Source organism: Puma concolor, chromosome E2 (genome assembly GCF_028749965.1).
Source record: "Puma concolor isolate L17-30 chromosome E2, mPumCon1.1.hap2, whole genome shotgun sequence".
Lineage (NCBI taxonomy): Eukaryota > Metazoa > Chordata > Mammalia > Carnivora > Felidae > Puma > Puma concolor.
In genome coordinates, this window is record NC_141681.1 from 61683680 (window position 1) to 61707151 (window position 23472).

General features: G+C 47.7%; 1 protein-coding gene across 2 annotated transcripts; it reads left to right on the top strand.

The window, feature by feature from the left end:
• Positions 1-1827: 1827 nt before the first annotated feature.
• On the top strand, positions 1828-21914 carry LOC112851368 (uncharacterized). Of its 2 annotated transcripts, none has more exons than XM_025914903.2 (5): positions 1828-2072; positions 4664-4790; positions 6249-8822; positions 9982-10024; positions 20539-21914. In XM_025914903.2, the coding sequence occupies exons 1-3, from the start codon at positions 2040-2042 to the stop codon at positions 7631-7633; spliced, it is 1545 nt and encodes a 514-aa protein (XP_025770688.2). In that variant the 5' UTR covers positions 1828-2039; the 3' UTR covers positions 7634-8822; positions 9982-10024; positions 20539-21914. The 2 variants fall into 2 exon arrangements, with proteins under 2 accessions (XP_025770688.2, XP_086544627.1); XM_086688501.1 differs by having other exon boundaries at positions 9985-10024.
• The last annotated feature ends 1558 nt before the right edge of the window (positions 21915-23472 follow it).

Below are 23472 nucleotides of genomic sequence, written 5' to 3' on the forward strand. Positions count from 1 at the left end.
GGAAGGTCCTTTGGTCACCTGCTATTGATATTTATCTCAATAATACCGGGGAGAATACATATCTTTAATTATTGAGATATGCAGTCACATCAGTTAGAGGTGAAATGATAATAACTTCCCAGAAAGAGATGAGATGACAGATACACAGGCCTTTATTTCAAGGCTCATATACTTATTTTTACATGTATGTGGATACCACCATGACAACCACCATCCTGGCAACAAATGGGGATGTGGTAAATACGATTTCCAGATAAGTGTCAAATTTAAGAAAGAACATATTATGAAAATAATAAAGAAATACTGTCTGGAAAATCAATACTTCTTGCTTGAGTTGGGACATAAATACAAGGAGAGGCACGTGGATGGTGTCTGAGGGACCCAGAGACATGTCATCCTCTTCTACGTGCTTTAGGGCTACCTACTTTTCTGCGTTCTCTCTGATAGCCTGAGTTCATCTTTTGTCTCTGTCCAAACTGACTGATCCTCACAATATCCACTCTGAAGCCTTCATTATGCGTGAAGTGAGGATCAGTAAGAAAATGTGTTTAACTCACAGCTGCTCTATAGCCATTGTTGGCATATACATGTTTTTCTTTTCCGGGCATAATTTGCTAATGGAAGTTGGTAGGAGTATTAACTTTTTTTTTCTTTTTTTACTTTTTACTGATATTTTCCCAGCGCTATCCTGCCACTATCCCTGAATGACTACATAACCATTATTAATGGGTTTCAGTGATTTTCATTTCACAACTGTTTCTGAGATCATCTCAACTCCCCATACAGACACCATCCCTGCAGTAGCAGCAGGAACGATAATAACTTCCCGTCAAATGGATGAGATCTTAGTGTCCCAAACCTTTACTTCATAGTCTGGTATCCTCTTTGCCCACGTGCTCCTATATTGGCGAACACTATAGACACTGTCCTTTTCCAAAATGACATTTGGTAAGTGGCTCTCCTTTTATTATTGTTCTTAAGTTTATTTATTTTGAGAGAGATAGAGCATGAGAAGGGGAGAGGCAGAGAAAGGGAGAGAGAGAGAATCCCAAGCAGGCTTCGCCCTGTCAGCACAGTTGTCTCTTCTTTTAAATACTCGCCAGATTCCTAAAAGGAATTAAATGTGGCTAAGGATAGGGAGTAACAGATATTATGGATACAAACCCGTGTTCCTCAGTGAGTTGGACACAATCACTACCTATACGGCCAGCAGAGAGATTTTCTGTGGGAACCAACAACAGAGTTCACCTTTGTCCTCCTGCTCTACGGCAGTCTAACACTTTGTTTCCTCTCTGTCCTGTCCCTGTGCGGAGTCTTTTTCTTTTGTTCCTGACCCAGCGTACTGAAACTCACAAAGCTGACTCTAACGTTTCGGGCTAGAGGCATTTGAAAAGACAGAAGATAAACTATTAGGCTCCACGTTTTGTGTCTGCACGACTCTGTGGAATGGACTGAGTCACTGGGAGCATCTGAAATAATACTTCTAGAATCCGAGAAAATACTAAGCTTCAAGGAGTCCGAAATAACTTCTCTAAACACCTAGGTGATCAGCTGCACACGACACTCCTCAGAAATCTAAGATCAGCCCCTTAAAGGAGCGAGGCCCCTCCCCCGCCCTTGGGAGACGGAGACACCACCTCTCAGCACCTCTCCCTCCTAGTCTGCGGGTGAGGGGCGCCCCGCGCCAGGGCTTTTCGTGCTGTGAGAACTACACTACCCAGAGGACACTGCGCCGGGCGTCGTCGTCGTTTAGCCAATAGAGGCTCACGAGAAGGGCAATTCCGTGTGTTCCCATCGTGTCGGGGCGGGACTTCCGGCGTCCTCCTCGTGGCGGTAGTTTTGGCTGCTCTGAGCTGTATGTGCTGGGTCACGGACTCCTGAGGTCGGGTGGAGACTGAGGGGACCGAGAAGGCGCGAGGGGAGGCGCTGTCCCCGCCGCGCAGACTGGCGTCCGCGACTCCTCAACGCCGCCCGGGCTGCCCCGCGCCGGGGCCGGGACGGGGACCGCTGGCCCGGGTGTCCGCTCCGCCCAGAGTCAGATGGCGGCGACCGCGCGCAGGGACCCGGCTCAGGTAAACGCGCGCCCCCCGGGCCCTCTCCCCCCGCCCCAGACCCTCCAGGCCCGAGCGCGGGGCGCCTGCTCGCGTCCCTGCTGTCCAGGTACCGGTGTCCGGGCCGGGGAGGCGCTCGCGTGTGGGGACCCTGTGTCTGAGCGCTGGCACGACAGGGTGCGGGAGCGGGCTGCAGGGGAGGGGGCCGGCTGGTGCAGGGCTGAAGGGGGCGCCGAGGGGGAGGAATTGGGGGGTGTGGGGTCCTCCCTCTGCCCTCAGGGGAACAGAGGGTGTGCGGCGGGGTCACGGGGGGACTGGCAGGTGGCCATCAGAGGCTGGGAGCCATTGAGAATTGTGAACAGGAAAGGCCTCACCTGAATTAGCCTTTTTAAAAGTTTTTACAAGGTGCTAAAGGGACCAGACCGGAGGAAGGATGATAATAGGAAGCACAGGGAGGATTTGGTTCCTGTCCAAGGTCATACAGTTGTAAGACTCAGCTCTGGGGACTGAGGATCAGAGAGACTGTAGTTATCCCAGGTCACCTGGCTCCAGGGCCGGGCAGGGGTGCAGGGTAGCCCGGAGCCCATGGAGCCCTGCCATGGTCACCTGCCTCTCCGAACTTTCCTCTTCACACAGACTGTTATCAGTACAGAAGCACTTATGAACCCTGCAGAGGTGAGTGAGTGGATGGTGTTCCAGAACCTCACTGGTCCTGATTCCTCTCTTTATCTCTGTGATTGTGGTGTCCTGACACTCTTCATTTGTCATTCTTCCAGGCCTGGGGACTGGGAACAGGTTCTAAGCCCAGGGTCCTCAGACCAGGCTGGGGGTTCTGTGGAGTGGTTCCTGTTGCTGGCAGCCAATAGAATGAGGTGTGGAGGACGGTTGCCCCAGTATTGTACCAGTGTTTGCAGGCCTTTGGAGGGGAGACTGAGCTGAACAAGGGTAGCTCAGTGTCCTTTCTCATGGGAACAGAGAGCACAGGGGCAGGAGTCAGACCTGGGATGGCCCCCTGAGAAGTTGGGTGTCTACTCTGGAGATGGTGGGAACAGTGGGAGCTTTGGAGCAGAGGAGGGATCTGTTCAAGCTCTTATGCTTCCTGCGGCTGCAGCACAGAGAACAGACTGGGCGAGTGAGCGAAGTGGCAGGAAGACCAGGGAGGAGGGTACTGCAGTAGTCCAGTGAGCGCTGATGATGTGGACCAGTGTGGTGGCCTTGGAGGGGGTAGAGATGGCTGGATTCTGAATCAGGTTTTTTCAGTAGACCTGTGATTTTCTGATTTTGAAGGTGAGAGAGTACAAAGTAGAAGGGTTTCTTAAGAAACCCTCCTGACCTAATCAAAATCTGATCACCACCCCAAAAGGCCCCACCTCCAAATCTCCAAATTCCATCACACTGGGGGTTAGGGCTCCAAACATACCACTTTTGGGAGAATGCGTACATTCGGTCCATAACACAGTGGGTCACGTTGACGAGGGGTAATCCCAGTCATGACGATGTTAATAGTAGCCTCGGAAGGGGTGAGTGAGGTCAGAGGCTGGTCTCGTGCTTGGTCACCTAGTTGGGGGGTGCAGACCAGTTGTCTGCGTGTGGGTCAGTGAAAGAGAGGAGTGGTGGGAACAGTGCGGGACAGTGGATGACCTGATGGGAGCAAGGCTTCTGAGAGGTGGGTGCACATGAGATGATGCAGGAGTGTGGGAGTAATGGAGGCAACATGGTGGTGAGGCCAGGACTGCTGCTTACTCACTGCCCTGGGGTCCCCAGGACTTTGTTGTGACCTTGGTGTGCCTGGGGACTTTCGGTCGGGCAGGTGGATTAGCTCGGGGGCCAAGTGCTCATGTAGGAGAATCTCTGGACCTGGGGTGGAAAGGCTCTGGGACTGGCTCTGGATGAGGGTTGGACAGAGAGAAGAAGGCTTGACCGGTGAGAGCCGATCAAGTGCAGCATGAGTGGAGGAGGGTCATGAGTGCTGAGATCCACAAGTGGTTCCGTGTGGCTGCGGTTGAAGCCAGGAGCTGTCAGGCAGGGAGACCTACGGAGCAGGACTCTGGGCTGCCTCTGGCTGTGGGGACCATTGGAGGTGTGCTGCTGTAGTTCTGGAACGTGTTTGAATTTGCCAGACTCTATGCCATGGAAGAAGGGTGGGGGGTGCCTGTGGTACCGAGCAGGGAGAACTTGGAGAGAGTGGGAAGTGAAGGCCCGAGGGCCCTGGCCTTGAGAACATAAGAGAGAAATGGGAGCCCACACCCTTGGTTACGTCTGGGACATCTGATCTGAAGAATTGCTTAAGGAGAGAGTGTGTCCCTCTTGGGGAACTTGGCAGGGCGGTCTCAGAGAAGGCCTAGCCTGGTGAGTGGCAGCTGCTGGAAGGGGCCTGACATCAGAGTTTTGGTATCGTCTACCTGCCCACCTGCCTGTCGTTGCTGTGGGTGGACATGGTGATCAAAGGGACCAGAAGGAGACAGTGTGCATCAGATGCCCCAGGGCCTGGTATCTTCTCTGAGATGGGGACGTGGGGAGGTGGGTGAGCAGGGGAAGGATGAGTGGGTGGATGAACTTGGGAATCCTAGGGGAGAAGCTGATTATGGAATGAACTGTCCCCACTCTGGCAGAGTTGTGTGACTTTCGAGGACGTGGCTGTGTACTTCTCCCAGGAGGAGTGGGGGCTCCTTGATGAGGCTCAGAGGTTCCTGTACCACGACGTGATGCTGGAGACCTTTGCACTTGCAACATCCCTGGGTAAGGCCTTCATCTTCCTCTCAGTGTTGTGAGCTGCTCTTTCTCCCTCTCCCAGAGCTAAACCTTGGCCTCTGCTAACTTCCCCACTTCCTTGGCATGTGTGCTGTGGGTGCCAGTGCTAAGCTATGTTCACTGCCCCGAGCGGTGCCCTCAGCAAGCCGCCCTGATACCTGCTACCCCACCGTGTGCAGGGAAGGGTCTGGGAATCTGGGAGTCCCACAGTCACCCGAATGGATCTCACATTGCTCACCCTCTCCCTGGTGGGATGACTGTGTCCAGATTCGTGGCATCTTGTGCCCCAGGTTCTGCCTCCTCCTTTTTTTTTTTTTTAAATTGAGATATAATTGATATGCGACATACTGGTTTTAGGCATACAGTGTAATGATTTGATACTTGTATATGTTGTAGAATGCTTACTACATTACGTGTAATGAACATTCATCACCATACAGAGTTGCAGATATTTTTTCCTTGTGATGAGAACTTTTAAAGATTTCCTTATGATTGCCTATATCAGGAATTGTAAACATCGTCATGGTCACTACTTATGTGGTCCTTAGACCTTTCTTGAAAGACCGTCCTTTGAGATTTTAATTGCAGTGTTCCTTTCTGTGGTCCGATATTTCCTAGTTGCTCTGGGCTGGTGCTGACCCCTCACCTGTCCTGTCTTTCCCTAAGGACTTGCCTCACTCAGGTCCTACGTAGTTCTCCAACTGGGAGTCTGAGGAGGGTGCTGGCTGCTTCGCAGGGTGGACTTGGCCCGGCGGTCTCAGAGAAGGCCTGGCCTGGTGAGTGGCAGCTGCTGGAAGGGGCCTGACATCAGGGCTGTGTTTAAAGTATACCAGGAACCCGCCCTGTGTTCACCAGCGTTTCGGTGCAGGTGCCACTGGACACATCATTTCTACACCTTTTTTCTGCATACTCTACGCTTTTCTGACTCTGAGTCACATTTCATCTGTGACTTCCATTCCTGGCTGTCCCCGGCTTTCTGACCTCCATCACTTGTTCCTCTCCACCACGTGGTCTGCATTTCTCCTGTACGTAATGTGTTGTGACGTGTGCACATATCCTTAAATTGTCCTTGAACACCAGATACTCAGTTCCACTGGTATTTCCCTGGGCCTGGGCAGAACCATCGTTCTCAGTAGCGTGGACTTGTCCCCAGACAACAAGTTCCTGCTGAAGGCTGTTGGCACAGGAGTGAATTAGTGATCCTGCCTCCCCTCCCTGTGTGGCACCCCCTACTTGTGCCCTTTGTCCCAAAAGGTCTCATTCTGTCATCTTTAGAGGCCCAGTACTGCAAAGCAGCCCTCCCTTCAAATTGGTGCCCCATTCTGAAATTATACCCGTGGATTCTGTCTTTGGTTTGAATGTATATTTTTGACACACATTTTTGATGGGACTTCCCTCTCTTCCTCAGAGGTAAAGTATACTTTATCAGCATTTCTCTGCTTTCAGATTGTTGGTGTGGAGCAGAGAATGAGGAAGTACCTTCTGAGCAGAGTGTTTCTGTAGAAAGAGTGTCACAGGTCAGGACTTCTAAGACAGGTTTGTCAATCCAGAAGACTCACCTCTGTGAGAATTGTGTCCCAGTCTTGAAAGACAATTTGCAACCTTCTGAGCTCCGAGCGGCATATTCTGGGCAGAAATCATACTTGGGTGGGGCGACCAGAGGCTTCTGGTTTGGTGCAAACCTTCACCAGTATCAAAAGCATGACAGTGGAGAGAAAATGTTCAAAATGGATATGGACAGTGCCTTGTTAGTGACGAGCTGCAGATTCCACGTGTCAGCAAGGCCCTTTGCCAGTGGGGAAGGTGGAAAGGACTTTCTAGCTCCCTCAGGCCTTCTCCAGCACCTGGATATGCGCAATAGCGAGAAGCCCCAGAGCAGAATTGATTGTGGGGAGCCCTTTACCAGCAGAATAAGTCACAAGTGGATCAAATGCAGGAGAGCTTTCAGCAACACTCACACTCTTGACCACCAGAGATTCCACGATGGAGAAGGTCTTGAAGAATGTAGCAAATGCGGAAAAGACGTCCGCTGTAAATACAGACCTTTTCAGCACCAGAAAATTCACACCGAAGAAAGATCTTACAAGTGTAGTGAATGTGGGAGGTTCTTTAGTCGCAAAACCCATCTCATTCGACACTGGAGAGTTCACACTGGAGCAAAGCCTTATGAGTGCATAGAATGTGGCAGATCTTTCAGCCAGAAATCTGACCTCATTCAACACCAAAGAGTTCATACTGGAGAGAGGCCGTACGAGTGCAGTGAATGTGGGAAGTCCTTTATCCAAAAATCTATCCTTATTAAACACCTGAGAGTTCATACTAACGAAAGGCCTTACAAATGCATTGAATGTGGGAAATCATTTACCCAAAGTTCTGGCCTTCTTCGCCACAAGAGAGCTCACGCTAGAGCAAGGCCTTATGAATGCACTGAATGTGGGAAATCATTTAGTTGTAAAACCCACCTCATGAGACACTGGAGAGTTCACACTGGAGTAAGGCCTTATGATTGCATTGAATGTGGGAAATCTTTTAGTGAGAAATCTGTCCTCATTCAACACCAAAGAGTTCACACTGGAGAAAGGCCTTATGAGTGCAATGAATGTGGGAAATCCTTTAGCCAGAAATCTGTCCTCATTCAACACCAAAGAGTTCACACTGGAGAAAAGCCGTATGAATGCAGTGAATGTGGGAAATCCTTCAGCCGTAAAACCCACCTTGTTCGACACCAGACAGTTCACTCTGGAGCAAAGCCTTATGAGTGCAATGAGTGTGGGAAATCCTTTAGCCAGAGCTCTGGCCTCCTTCGACATAGGAGAGCTCACCTGCAGTGAATGAGAAATCCTTTAGCTGCAAACTGAGCTCAGTCAACACCAAAGAGTTCACACAAAGTGAAACAGATGCAGAGAATGTGCCCTTTCCTTACTTAGTTTAATTGTGGTGGAGGAAAGCCTCTTGAGCCATCTGCCTGAACTGAATTTTATAGATCTGAAAACATCTACAGACTGGAGATTTCCCTGTAAGTTTCAGTTATGCGGGAAGCACGTACAACCTGTCCAAGCTCCTTGCCAGGTTGATGTCACTGCCAGTTTCAGTGGCAGCAGCCACTTCAGCTCTACCACGTGACCAGTCCCCACAGTGTGCGTCAGTCACCTTGGTCTGCTTGTCAAAGCTGACGTCTGCTCTCCCATGTGCTAGAGGAAATCAAGAGTATCCTGAGCCTTATGAGATCTTCATTCCCTTCTCTCTTGACAAGTTAGCACATGGACTTGACCTTCTGTTGGCCTCTAGAACACTATCTGGGTTCTGCTGATGGCCTGCGCAGAAGAACTAGCTTTTTGAGAGATCTAACTGGTCTCAGGGAGTGCTCTTGATGAGGTTTTCCAGCTTCCAAGTCATTGAACCGGAAACTCGCACAGCTTTGGCTGGTTTGTGCAATAATAAAGGCCTTTCTGTTTAAGCACCTTTAATCTTAGAAACTCTGTCCACAGTGTAGGGTAGCTTGAAGGACTGCCAACTTGAAGTGGAAAGTTGTGAGGGGATGCAAACGTTGGGTGCCTCAGAGGGGACAGTGTGATGGTAGAGTGTAGTGCTCTCCAGTTGTATCATAGTCTGCGTTGCTGCCAGGACCTCCTAGGAAAGACTGCTCTGTGGTCCTGAGTTTTTGCCTGGATGCCAGAGGTCACCCTGAGAAAGGGGCAGTTGTGACAACACCCGTGCTTTTGGAGACAACGTGAATTTTTCCTTGTTCACGGGATACCTCAGTGCCCAGCAGTGCTGAGGAAAATCAGCCCCAGGTCCTGCAGAGGAGCTGTGCACCCTGATACCCAGAGCTCAGTAGGCCAGTGTCGCTGGCTGTAAGACTGCAGGGGCAAGGGAACCCATAATTGGCACAGAAACACTATCAATAGAGCATGGAGGAGACTGCCGCAGGGTACATGGAGTGCGCCTCTCCCGGGTGTGCACCCACAGGTGTTTCGGTGACTGCAGGCTGCGAGTGTACAGAAATCTCAGGATCTCCAGGTGGGTTTATCTTGTGTAGCTGAAGTCACTGGCAGACCAGGGGTTTCGTGGGTTCCTGTAGCCAATCTGAGCTGTTAACCTCAAGGCCGTTGCTGTACAGTCAACCTAAGAAGGCAGGGGAGAAGGGAGATCCTGTACTCTGGGGATATGGCTATTGTGACCCAGCTAGCAATGCCCTTACTCTGGTGGAAATGGCTTTCACTGTTGGCCAGTATTAACCGCCACTGAGGAAAGGCTGACCCTCAGGCATGAGTGAGACAGTGGAGTCAATACAGAGTTCCCAGACCGGATGTTCCGAAGGGTGGGAGATTTGGATTTTTATTGTGAACCACTTCTGAAAGCTGTATTAAGTTAAGGCATAATAAACATAGACTAAACTGAACGTATTTAAAGCATTACAGCATGGTAAGTTTTGACCTGTGTACACTTAGGAAACCGTCACTGTTAGCAGTGATAATGAGCATGTCTGTCACCTGCATGTTTTCCTTTCTCCCTTTTATAATCTCTCTCTGGCCCTCCAGGCAACCATTGATTTGCATTCTTTTAAAATTGATTGCATTTTTTGGGGCGCCTGGGTGGCTCGGTCAGTTAAGCGTCTGACTTCGGCTCAGGTCATGATCTCACGGTCCATGAGTTCGAGCCCCGCGTCGGGCTCTGTGCTGACAGCTCAGAGCCTGGAGCCTGCTTCAGATTCTGTGTCTCCCTCTCTCTCTGACCCTCCCCTGTTCATGCTCTGTCTCAAAAATAAATGTTTAAAAAAAAATGAAAATTGATTGCATTTTCTAGAATTTTATGATTAACCATAAAGTGTTTGCTCTTTTTTTCTGTTTTCTTGATGCGGCATTGAGAATCCTAAATGGCGCCTGTATGAATCATTTATTCTAATTTCTGAGTAGCTTTCTCTTTGATGTGTCATCAGCTGCATTTATCCGTTCATCTGTTGATGGATATTTGGATTATTTCCAGTGTTGAGTTTTTGCAGATAAAGCTGGTGTAAACATTTGTTTATAATTCTTTATATGGATATGTGTTTCATTTCTCCTATTTTAATGACTACTAGTGCACTGCCTGAGTCATGGGGTAGGTAGATATTTAACTCCTTTTTAAAAATTGCCAAGCAGTGATCTAAAATGGTTGTGTCTTTTTGCATTTCCACCAGCAGCGTGTGAGACTTCCAACTCCTTCACCCTTGTCAGTGCCTGGTAAGATTGACGTTTTAATTTCACCTTTTTAAAATAAGTATTGTTATCTCATTTGTTTTCATTGTATTTCCCTAAGGATTTATGGTGTTGAGCATTATTTCATGTGTTTGCTGTTTATCTTTTTTAGTAAACTGCCTCTTCTTACCTGTGGACTATTTTCTCTCTTATGAAATTTGGTTATTTTCCGTTTAGTAACAAATAAGATGAAACAAAACAGACTTAGGTTGGAATATTCTTTGTTCTTCAGTAATGTGGGCAACTTCTTTGCTGCATGGAATAGTTGTTTTTGAGTACTCGAAGAATATTCTGTCATTTTTTCTTTATGGGTATTCTCTTTGGGGGGATATGCACAAGGTAGTAGCCACCTATACGATTTATTAGCATACTTTCCATCACTTTTTAAAATATTTATTTTATTCTTATATTTTTAATACATTCTCGAGAGAGAGCGCATGCACATGTACAGGGGAGGGGCAGAGAGAGAGTGGGGACAGAGGATCTGAAGCGGGCTCTCTGCTGACGGCCGGCTGACAGCAGAGCGCCCCGTGGGAGGCTCAAACTCACGGACCGCAAGATCATGACCTGGGCTGAAGTGGGACGCCTAGCTGACTGAGCCACCCAGGCGCCCCTCCGTCACTTTTCTAGGCGTAGACATTCCATATATTGTATTCAATAATATGATAAATTAAGCCTTAGTTTCTAGCATTTGCTGACTTTCTTGGTATAAGTTCTCCCACGATGACCAATTTCAAACTGCCGACATGATGTCCCCAAACGGGGTTGGGAAAAGTTGGCAGTAGCATGCCATTCTATTTCTACCCTATTGATAGAGTACCCACAGATGGCCTCCAGACCGTATGCGATACGAAAACAGTAAAGTGATCAGGGAGTGACACTATTTGAGTATTTGTGACTTCAAGTTTGGCTGATGTATAATTGACTAAAATGCGCATGTTTAAAATGTGTATTTGGACGTTTTGATTCATAAAAACAAAAGCTTCCTTGTGCGCTTTTAAAATTCATTCTCCTCTTCTCTCTCTAAAAAAAGGAAAAAAAAAAAAGATAAACCAGGGGTACCTGGGTGGCTCAGTTGGTTGAGTGGCCAACTCTTGATTTCAGCTCAGGTCGTGATCCCCGGGTCATGGGATCGAGCCCCCCATTGGGCTCTGTGCTGAGCTTGAAGCCTGCTTAAGATTCTCTCTCTCCGCACCGCCCCCCCGCCCCTCTCCCCAACTCACATGTGCATGCTCTTTCTCTCTCCCTCTCTCTCTAAAATAAAATAAATTAATTAAAGATAATCTTCCCAACATAGAATTACTAATACAAGGACATATTCAACCCTTTTTATTTATTTATTTATTTTTTAATTTTTTTTTTCCCCAACGTTTATTTATTTTTGGGACAGAGAGAGACAGAGCATGAACGGGGGAGGGGCAGAGAGAGAGGGAGACACAGACTCGGAAACAGGCTACAGGTTCCGAGCCATCAGCCCAGAGCCTGACGCGGGGCTCGAACTCACGGACCGCGAGATCGTGACCTGGCTGAAGTCGGACGCTTAACCGACTGCGCCACCCAGGCGCCCCTTCAACCCTTTTTAATGGCTACTTTCAAATATACACAGAATGGAAAAGATTATGGACCCTTAGTCTTCCATCATTATTTAGGGATCAGTGAGTTATTTTACCCACTAAACCCAGACATCATGGTGGGGTTTTTTGTTTTGTTTGTTTTTAATGTTTGTTTATTTCTGAGAGAGAGAGGGGCAGACTGTGGGCAGGGGAGGGACAGAGAGAGAGACACAGAATCTGAAGCAGGCTCTAGGCTCCGAGCTGTCAGCACAGAGCCCCACATGGGGCTCAAACTCACAAACCATGACATCATGACCTGAGCTGAAGTTGGACTCTTTTTTTTTTTTTTATTTTTATTTTTTTTTAACGTTTATTTATTTTTGAGACAGAGAGAGAGCATGAACGGGGGAGGGGTCAGAGAGAGAGGGAGACACAGAATCTGAAACAGGCTCCAGGCTCTGAGCGGTCAGCACAGAGCCTGACGCAGGGCTCGAACTCATGGACCGCGAGATCGTGACCTGAGCCGAAGTCGGCAGCCCGGTTTGGAAGGAACAGCTCCCTCCTCTGTCACTGCAGGTCTGACAGTGCGCTGATGGGAGCACAGCAGGTGCCTGTACAGTCATCCCTGTTTCCTTAAGGCCCAGGCCACAGTCCTCCACGGGTATGGGGGGTGCTTTTAGAGGGCACACGGACATGTCTTCACGTGGCATGGGTGGGCACTCCTGCAGCCAGCCCTCTCCGTTCTTGTTCCCCCGATTGGCCTCAGGAGAAAGTCTGGGTTTAGTGCTGAGTCTGCGTACCCCTGTACACATTACTAATTTCCCTTTCTGCAAGCCGGGAGCAGTCCCGAGGAGGCCCCATGAGCTTGCTGGGACATAGTAGCATTATTTTGATTTTATTGTTGTGTTTTCATGGCAACTTATTCTTTATGGCAAGGAAAATTTTTTCCCATTTACCAGAGCTCTGGAAAGAATATAATAATTTAGGAAAAATAAAATATGTGTCACTTTAAAGACATAAATTAGTAAACACAAAACAAAATAAAACAACAGCCAGAGCTAACATGTCCTAAACACTGACCACGTGCCTGTCTTGTTCCAGGCCCTGGGATGTCTCACTCAGTTTTTTCTCCCCATATCTGCTGCTCAACAAAGTAAGCAAAATGTGCCCGCTGCAGGGAGTGCCTCACAAAGCTGAGCTCACTCACAGTAGGTGACCTGCCTACTTGGTGGCAGCTGTCCTCTGGCTTTGATGGTCAGGATTCTTTAGGACTGTTGGAAATGTTTTTGGAAATGTTGGGGAGTGGACAATACTTGGCGTCTGGGTAAATGTGCTTATTTTATTCAGTATAGAGGAGTTTACCTTTTTCAGAATTTCATATAAATCGAGTCCTTTCTTAGGTGGTTTCTTTTATACGGCACAATTGTGTTTTGTTTTTTTTTTTTTTTTATTTTTTTTCAACGTTTTTTATTTATTTTTGGGACAGAGAGAGACAGAGCATGAACGGGGGAGGGGCAGAGAGAGAGGGAGACACAGAATCGGAAACAGGCTCCAGACTCTGAGCCATCAGCCCAGAGCCCGACGCGGGGCTCGAACTCACGGACCGCGAGATCGTGACCTGGCTGAAGTCGGACGCTTAACCGACTGCGCCACCCAGGCGCCCCTATTTTTTGATGTTTATCTCTGCTGTGTCAAGAATAGTCAGATTTTGCTTTTCTTTTAAAAAAATTTTTAATGTTTATTTTCGAGAGGGAGGGAGAGTGTGAGTGGGCGAGGGGCAGAGAGAGAGGGAGACGCAATCTGAAGCAGGCTCCAGGCTCAGCTGTCAGCACAGAGCCCGACGCGGGGCTCGAACCCACGAACTGCGAGATCATGCCATGAGCCGAAGTTGGACGCTCAATCGACTGAGCCGCCCAGGCGCCTCGGTATTGCTTTTCTTTTGAGTCGTGTAGCGTATAGGTTGATATTTTGTACTCTGCGGATATCATGCCATTTGTGCATTCGTCTGTTCATTAGCATTTGGATTGTTTTCAGTCCCTGGCTCTTAAGATAAAGCTGCCACAGACATTTATGTGAAGTCTTCATGGAAATAAGTCTCATTTCTTTTGAGTTCATACCTAGGAGTATCGTGCCTAAGTCAGAGGGTAGTTGGATATTTGGGGTTTTTTTTTAGGAAGCTGCCGACTGTGTTCTAAAGCGGGTATGTAATTTCACACCCCCACCAGTAGTGTGTCTTTTCCCTACAACCTCATCAATATTTGGTATAATTAGTCTTTTTATTTTTTTTTTTCAACGTTTATTTATTTTTGGGACAGAGAGAGACAGAGCATGAACGGGGGAGGGGCAGAGAGAGAGGGAGACACAGAATCGGAAACAGGCTCCAGGCTCCGAGCCATCAGCCCAGAGCCCGACGTGGGGCTCGAACTCCCGGACCGCGAGATCGTGACCTGGCCGAAGTCGGACGCTTAACCGACTGCGCCACCCAGGCGCCCCTAGTCTTTTTAACAACGTTAGCCATTCTAATGTTTCTTGAATCCTTGTAAAAGGGGAGAGAGGGGGAGAGAAGCCCAGGGCTTGTTAGGCTTCTTTGATTTTGAGAGAGAACTTTTCCTCCACCAGGAAGGAGGACCCCTCACCTGCTGGGGCCACGAGAGGTGGCCAGCATTGGGATCCTAGAGTGTCCATTCCTGCCGCTTGGGCCACAGCATTCGGCGGACCTTTGATGTCTCCTCATGTTCCCTCTGCAGGCTGGGTGAATTGTCCTCCCTCTTTGCTGACCAAACACACTGAACTTGACAATGTCCACTCGAGCTTTGCTCCCTGTGAAGGGCGTGGAGTCTTGTACTCACAGCTTCCCAGCGGGCACTAAGTGTTCCTGTAGCTCGTGTTTCTGTGTGCATGTTTTGTGGTCTTTTGCGTGTGTGGTTTGCAGTGGAATGTGTAGGAGCATTTCACTAAAGCGGACTGTTCTCCTTCCCCTCAGATAGCATTCTGTACCTGAATTTTCCAAGTTTCTCTGGAGATATGCATACTCAGCATCACTGTGAAGGCTAAAGGAGTGAATTTCGGTGATAAAGTTTATCCAAGAGGAGTGACGCTGTTGTATTAATCATTATTTTCTGTACATTTTGATATTTTTATGTCTTAAATGACCTTTTGGCTGGGGCTGGCCAATTCTTGGTGATACCAGAGGGCCCAGCCGGGAGCGTGTCTCTGCTGTGCAAACGGACCAGTCTAGAGCCACACCTCCTCTGTGTGGCCCACGCACCCCACCAGGCAGTATTCCTCGGCCTGGGTCACTCCAGGACCAGGTGCCAGGCAAGTAGGGACCGTCCCTGGGCCTGAAGCCTGCTGAGGTAACTCCAGCCAGCCAGTCCTAACCTGCTCCCCTGGCCTTGCCTCGCCTTCTCAGAAACCCCGGGAAAGTCTTCTGGCCCAAGTTCTCCACTGGCTCGTGCTTCTTGACCCAAACCTGGTCTTCCTTCTGTGGCTCTGCCTGGCTCTTCCTTCAGTGGTGCTGACCTCTGTCACTACTCGGGCACCTTTGTACACGGAACAGGTGCAGTGAGGGCCATGGCTGCCCGCCCGGACATCCCAGGCTGCAGATGCTTCCCTCGGGAGGGCGCAGCTAGCCGCCGCCACTGCTGCTTTCTGTGCCTGCCGTGATGTTCCAACCTGAACCGTAAGAGAACCTTGGAGGCGCACGGCTCTGGGGTCCGCTCGTGTCCTAGGTGCTGGGTCCAGGTTGGCGGTGGCTGTAGTTCCCTAGGTTGGCGCCTTACCTTGAACATCATGGTCTGCTGGGCCAAACCTCATTTGACCCTGAGTTCCTGGCAGTGACCTGGGGTATTTGGGTGTCTGGCAAAGGCTCCCACAAGGAAGCGAGGACAGGCTTCCTCCAGTGGGGCTGTGTTGGGGTTGAGTCTGGTCAGCCTGCCCACCGGTGCTGAGGTCTGCAGAGGGCTCCTGGGCTTGCCCTTCTCAAGGGCATTCCTTGCGGGGAGTCTGGGTATTGGTCCCCATGAGCTATAGATCTGCTTTCAACCAGGCGTGGGTCCCTGGGATTTGCAGGGGTCTGCTGGGGCTGCCTAGCACCGAGGGCTGTCCTCCTCATGGGAAGCCAGAAGTAAATGTTTCAAAGGCACATCCCTTGTTGCTTGCTTTACTGTTGTCACGATCCGTCCCCCAACCAAGTAGGATATAAGGGATCCCATCCTTGGACACTTGTGACTCCTGTTAAATTTTCAAAAGGTAAAAAGAAAAACCAGCACTCCCCCTTAAGCACCTGAGGCTTCTCTGCTCGTTAGAGACGACAGATGTCCCTGTCACTACTGGGGCCCTTGTAGGTGCCGCTGCCTGGTAACAAGCTAGGAGTCTCCATAAGCCAGAGGTCCCCGAGTCAGGATGCTGCCCACATTGCTCTTTTGCATGTAGACCCCCGGCCCCTCTGAGGGCGACTGGGACCACCAGGAGCTGGGCCGATAGACACCCAAAAGGGAAAAAAGGAAAACGCTGGGGGACATACAGGAGACAAAAGGGGAAATGGGGTGGGAAGTATAGACAGCTGCCTAGAGACAAAGTCATTCTAAAAGATTTTGCCTAAGGAAAAAAAAATGAGGGGGCACAGAATGGCTCAGTCCGTTAAGCATCTGACTCTTGTTCTCAGCTCAGGGCTTGATCTCAGGGTTGTGAGGTCAAGCCCCGCATTGTGTTTGTTCTGTGCTGGGTGTGAAGCCTACTTAAAAAGAAAATGGGGAGATGAGCTGTCCAGGGGAGAGTTGGCCTGGGAGCACCAGGCCCCTTAGCTTACCCCCATGCCCCCTTTTTTCTTGTAAGCCCGAGACACAAAGTAAAGAAGTCCCCTTCAGGCAACTCAAAGCGTGAATCAGAGGTAGAGACAAAGGAAAGAGGAGTAAAGATTGCTCTTGAGGCAGCTGCAAGCCCGAGTTCGGGGGACTCAACCCTACGTGCTGAGCAGATGCCAGGACTAGTAGCAAACGGTGCCAGCCCTCAGTGACTTGTTTAAGAAACACACCCTCGGGGCGCCTGGGTGGCTCAGTCAGTTAAGCATCCGACTTCAGCCAGGTCACGATCTCGCGGTCCGTGAGTTCGAGCCCCGCGTCACGCTCTGGGCTGATGGCTCAGAGCCTGGAGCCTGCTTCCGATTCTGTGTCTCCCTCTCTTTCTGCCCCTCCCCTGTTCATGCTGTGTCTCTCTCTGTCCCAAAAATAAATAAACGTTAAAAAAAAAAAAATTTAGAAACACACCCTGAAGTAACGGGGAAAGAGAGTAATAATGTATACATACGTTTAATACTCTAACATTCATATATAATAAGTTGTGTGTTCATATATGTTACAGCAAAGTGCTGCATTGTGACCCCATTTAAGAATTAAAAACCTCAAAAAAAAAATTAAAAATCCAGAATTTATACACTAACAAATTTCTGTAACAAAAAGGTAAAAAAAGAGACTGATTGGGTTTTGTGCCTATAAAACCTAGATATATTTTTTTTTTATGCTTTTTATTTTTGAGAGAGACAAAAAGAGTGTGAACAGGGGAAGGGCAGAGAGAGAGGGAGACACAGAATCTGAAGCAGGCTCCAGGCTCTAAGCTGTCAGCACAGAGCCTGACACGGGGCTCAAACCCACGAACTGTGAGATCATAACCTGAGCCGAAGTTGGACGTTTAACCCACTGAGCCACTCAGGCGCCCCATAAAACCTAGCTTCTGAAGGTACTTTAACATTTGCTAAAATGCACCAAATGACAACTTCATGGGCTTAATTGATACTGTTATTTAAGAATATTCTGGTTACATCTGAGGATCCCACTAAATTTAAACGTTGTGCCCTTTGTCGCCTTAGAAAGTAAATAAACAAAAAGTAAATAAACATAAAATTGGAGGAAAAGCGAGTATGCCTTGGTAGCTTTGCCTCAATTTCCCATAGTCATAGGACCCATTGCTTTAAAATCAGGTATGGACGCTCTGACAAAATAATGAATTAAAGCCTTTAACAGTTCCAAATTGACTTGATGAAAGGAGACACCATAATGCCTATTTGGAATATTAACATGGCCCAATGTAAGTTAAAATAAGACCTTCAAGGGTTAAAACTTACTGTGTGAAGACTAGTTGATAAGGGGGTGGTTTCCCCACTGTTCTACCACTTGACAGCCCAATTTTGCTTTTTCTGGATTCTGGAAATAACTGGGTTCCTCGTGATGAATTTCTACGGCCGGGATGCTGTGGTCCCATCCATGAAGGCCCCATGCCCAATATTATTAAAATTACTGATTCTCTTCATCGGTAACTGATCAGTATTTTGTGCTTGTAGATTTGGCTGACGTGTTCTGTTTATTTCAGCCTATTTTAACTGCCTCTCAAATGCAGTTTGTTTCCACTTGCAACGGGGACACTAGACTCTTTTCCCAGTTCACACACGGGCTACAATGACAGCTTTGCCATCAGTCTGCACACATCCACCTTTCTCCAAAAGCACAGGTGTGACACTACATTGATGCTGTCCTCCTCCAAGGAGACTCACTTGACACACTTATCGAGGACATGGAAGTCCAGCATTGTTTAGTCCTTTGGGTTCTAGTGCTGACATACTCCTCGTTACAGATCTCACTTCCAAATTCAGATCAGCAGGCATTCCTGCTGCTGCCCTCGTAAACTCGTTTCCTTAGACGCTTTGGCAGCCTCGCGCCTCCTGGGGTCTAATACTTTGGATGGGCATTAGTTGTTCGAGGGCTTCTGACACAAGAAACCCCCTCTCCACCTTGTGCCGTACACCATTAAAACCACAACGGGGGTGGTGGGGGAAGCCACAAGTGACTGGCTATGTGCCAGGCCGTTCTGGAAGTGGAGGCTCACATAGACCCTGAGCTTGTGACCCTCCACACCCAGTTGCCGTTGCATTTTGGGTCATCGAAACACCACCCCACAGGCTTCTCTGTTTGTATGTGAACACCAGGAGGCCATGTTCCTCAGCCTCGGTCATCCCAGGGCCAGTCCGCCTGGCAACTCAAAGACCACCCTTATGATTCAGAACCCGCCAAAATTATGCAGACTAGTCATTCCTAAGGTGTTCACCCTGCCGTGCCTCATGTTTTTTTCAGAAACCCCCCATAGAGTCTTCTGGCCTAGGCTCTCCCTGTGCTCCTACTTCTGTTTTATGACTCAAATCTGGTGTTCCTTCTGTGAATGCATGCCCTGCCTCCCACTTCTAAGTGAGTTGTGAGGGACATGAACGTTTTCTTTCGGTGGCATTGACCTCTCGTGTCATCGCTTATACATTATGCTTTTATACCTGGCACAGAACTACTGTCAATAGGTATTTTAATAATCTCTATAGAGTTAATGAAATTACAGTTAAAATTCTTAAATTTTTTTTTTCCCCAGGGGAGTTGAAAAGCTTACTTGGAAACTAGTATTAAAAATAAGCATATGGCCAAGAATAGTCAAGACATGTAATGAGGGCTAATCATATATTTTCTGTGGTTTGTTATTATGACAGGATATTATATTTATATCCATTAAGGCAGAACAGATTCTTGGGTCCTACTAAATGTACCCCTACCCCTTCCCACCTCCCCGCCAATCTAAAAACTCCTTTATTCCTACATAGAGATAAGGGAACATATTGAACTTATACCAGAGTATCGTGAGGAGTAAACTGAGATACTTGAAGAAACTAGTGATAATAGAAGCAGAAGATTAAAGCATTTTAATACTTTCTTGCAGGAAACATTGTTCTTATATACTTCTTAATGTTTGTTTATTTTGAGAGAGCGATTCCCAAGCAGGCTCCATGCTGTCAGAGCCCAATGTGGGGCTTGATCTCATGAACTGTGAGATCATTACCTGAGCTGAAATCAAGAGTTGGACACTTAACCAACTGAGCCACCAAGGCACCCCTGTTCTTATATTTTCTTCTGGAAAAGTTTCAGACGCCTAGAAATGTCATAATAATACTTCAGTGAACACCAATACGCCCTTGAACACCCATCACCTAGTGTTTACACATTAGTAACATGCTCACTCCCATCTAGCACCCCACAATACTTTTATGTTTATCATCTAAGCATCATAGCAACCGTGTTGCTATCAAGTTTAGGAAATTTAACATCGATAAATGGTATCGAATAAACACTTCCATTTTTACCAATTGCTAGAGATATTTTCGTTGTAATCTTTTCTGATCCATGATCCATTCTAGAGTCATAGATTTTGTTATGTATCTCAGCCTCTTTCAATTTGGAGCACTTCAACCTTTGTCTTTCATGGAACTGCCTTTTTGCAAATTAATGGTTATGGGGCGCCTGGGTGGCTCAGTCCGTTAAGCGTCCATCTTGGGCTCAGGTCATGATCTTGCGGTTCGTGAGTTCAAGCCCCTTGTCGGGCTCTGTGCTGACAGCTCAGAGCCTAGAGCCTCCTTCAAATTCTGTGTCTCCATCTCTCTGCCCCTCTCCCACTCACGTTCTGTCTCTCTCAAAAATAAGTAAATGTTAAAAAAATTTTTTTCAAAGGTACAGAAAGAGTACCATAAAGCCATCTAAATAATAGTCCAGAAGGGACATCATTGAGGACCAGACTAAATGAAATGAGGCCAAAGAAAAGACACTCCTGTTCTAAATTTCTATTATTTTCCTACTTTTTTTTTTTATTTAAAAAAAAAATTTTTTTTTTCAACGTTTATTTATTTTGGGACAGAGAGAGACAGAGCATGAACGGGCGAGGGGCAGAGAGAGAGGGAGACACAGAATCGGAAACAGGCTCCAGGCTCTGAGCCATCAGCCCAGAGCCCGACGCGGGGCTCGAACTCACGGACCGCGAGATCGTGACCTGGCTGAAGTCGGACGCTTAACCGACTGCGCCACCCAGGCGCCCCTATTTTCCTACTTTTAATCATGTTTTGTAACATCTCCTTTTCATCCTGAGATGCCATGAAAGCATGGTGTCCACAGGACCCGAGACGACTTGAGTCCAACCGTTCTATACAAGCTTCACAGAGACTCTGGAAAAATCAAGGTTATATGAAATGATTTTGGGAGAAGTTGACCATGCAAGGAGAAGGACATTAGGTGAAGCAGCCAGAACTGCAGCCAGTGGAGAGAAGAGAGAAAAAGGGGAGAAAACCATGCCGGCCAAGAGTGAGTCTCACAGAAGAAAGAGCTCATGAAAATGGTCTGACTCTTACAGAATAAAAGAGTGGAAGAAAAATAGGAATACTACACACCACGGAGAGTACTATTGACACATACATACTGATTCAGTGACGTCTTCAGTCAACTGAATAAATAATAAAAGTGAGATTCTAGTGATTGATAACACGGTTATCAAAAGAAGATTCAAATACAGAGACCAACAAGACTTTAAAGGAGGAAGAGTAAAGGTCAAGTGAAATATCCTGATTCCAGGATGGAGAATATGAACAAAAGACCAGAGGTGGACAGATGAGGAAACAGACTGAACAAACAGATGACCGTCCACAACAGCAAAAGACCTCAGCAGTCAACACAGAGCAGAAGATGGATGTAAAATGGACACATCCCGTGTGATTCTTAGAAGGAATGAAGTATACAGAGGAAACCCTCCTACTAAAGGCTTCTTTTCTGAGGACTGATTCTGAGAGAGCTTAGGTGAGGAGCATTAAGGAGGAGAGAATAGGTTCAGAAAGAAACGTTGCAGAAGAATTGAGACACATGAGAATCAGCACAGCCGCAGCCTCCTTAAGGGGGTTACAGTAGCATCACTATCTTTACTAGAGTTTGTGATCCCACGTACCAGAGCTCTGACATCAGTCACCCTCATGAAAGCTGTTTCTCATGCACACTTCACAAATTGCCCAGTCCCACCTAGCTCAGCACCCGGAAGCACCCTTCCAGCCATCCCAATCCCACTGGAGCACAGGGAACATTGCAGGGACGCATATATGGAGTTTCTGACCGGATTGCAACCACGAGCAAACCCAACTTTGAAATTCCACTCTTCTGTTCAAATATTGTGTGATGCCCCATGACTGTTCTGAAGGTGTCATCAAACAGCTAGCTTACTTCTGCAGTTGTGTTTGGAATTTATTTGAGGGCATCCAAGTGGCACCAAACACTTCTGGACTCAGTGGCAACAACTTGAGACCCAGGTGACTTAAGTCTTCTCCTAGTGAAACTGCAAGGGGGGTGGAGGGGAGAAGCTTTATCGTAAATGTATTCCTAAGGTCTTCACTAGCCCATGCAAGAATGAGAGGGGAGAATGGGATCTCATGTTTTTAGGAGTTTGTGTATTTAATCAAATAAAGCTGAGAATATATTTAATGACCATGATGTTTCAAATGATTCTAAAAGGAGAAGGGTAGAGACAGGAAATTTAGCAGGACTTATAAGAAAGAGAGGTTTGTTTGTTTTTGTGAGAAAAATACCCACTTCTATTCTGTTGTGGGATGTGTACTGCAAAGTAGAAGTGAGAATACCTCCCTTTTTTGTGCCTAGCTGTTGGCTAAATTACAAATAATTTTATGGGGCACCTGGGGCGTTTTGTCAGTTAAGCATCCCGACTGTTGATTTCTGTTCAGGTCATGATCTCACGGTTCTTGAGATGGAGCCCTGCGTCAGGCTCTGTGCTGACAGCACAGAGCCTGCTTGGGATTCTCTGTCTCCCTCTCCCTCTGCCCCTCTTCCTCTCATGCATGAGTGCTCTCTCAAATAAATAAACAGAAAAAAAAAAAAAAAAGGTCAGGCTCACCCTGTCTTGTTCCTGACTCTGTTCTCAATCCGACTTGTCCATAAAGTGCTTAAATATATGGGAGGAAAGATGAATTTATAAATGGACAATATTCAGAGACCTACATTCTAACATTTGTAGTGACCTGACCAGTGTATGGAAATAGTTTCTTTTGCCCAGTGGGCAAAGTGGAGCCTAAAGAGAAAGGAGCACGAGAGGACCGAGGGTGGGGGGCATACAGCAGTCAGTGCACTGAGACTCACCAGCCACAACTGGGTTCAGCAGAGTGAGCCAACCGAAAGGCAGAAGGATGAAGACAGCGAGGTAATGGAGACAAATGTGCTTACCTGGATGAGGATGCTCTGGGTGACTTTGGTCTCAGCAGAGCATTTGGGGGACAGGTTTTTGCTGTGAATGTGGAGAACGTCCTGCATACGTCTGTACAAGATGAACACCACAGAGCCACTAGCCCAGACCATCAGGCCCAAACGCAACACATCAGTGGGAAAAAAGAACACTAAATACAATACGTGTATGTTTCTGTTAATAAGTGTCAGACCAGCACACCAGGTCTGTTCTCTGTGATTGACTTTCCCTTGCATCTGTAATACGCAAAGGAACATACTATTTACCAGCATGTGGAGGGTCCAGCAGACGATAATGGAAAACCTAAGTTCGAGCTTTGGCCTCGAACTTCATCCGCTAGGGTATGCTAGGGCTAATTGTGTAATTTCCTTTTCAGACTGCTTTCCCTTCTCCAAGAGAAGTTCTTTTAAGGACCACAGGTATTGTCCATCACTGTGTGATGATCCTTTAATCACGTCCAGGGTTCAAACAAAGAGCAGTAAATGTCTACATTTTGACGACTGTCACTCAAGTACATAGCGGGTGCCTGTGATCAGAGAACTTACCAAGTGTCGTATCCCTCATCACACACATGGAGGTAACGATAGTATGACTCCTGCTGATCCTTAAAGCGGAGTCTGAAATTCTAACTACAGAATTACCATCTAGTAACTGGATGCCCTCCTTGCCAACCAGTGACACTGATGATCACACCAACTGAAATAGGAGGAGTCAGAGACGGACGTAGGATTTCTTAGCTGCCGCTGTGTTCAGAAGTGTGGTTCATGCCTTAGAAAGTGTCCTATCTCT

What these genes read in the sequence shown, in the direction of transcription:
- LOC112851368 (XM_025914903.2), top strand. Translation starts at nt 2,040, where the DNA reads ATGGCGGCGACCGCGCGCAGGGACCCGGCTCAG. An exon ending in CGCGCAGGGACCCGGCTCAG is followed by an intron (nt 2,073 to 4,663) that starts GTAAACGCGCGC and finishes CCACTCTGGCAG; the next exon opens with AGTTGTGTGACTTTCGAGGA. An exon ending in TGCACTTGCAACATCCCTGG is followed by an intron (nt 4,791 to 6,248) that starts GTAAGGCCTTCA and finishes CTCTGCTTTCAG; the next exon opens with ATTGTTGGTGTGGAGCAGAG.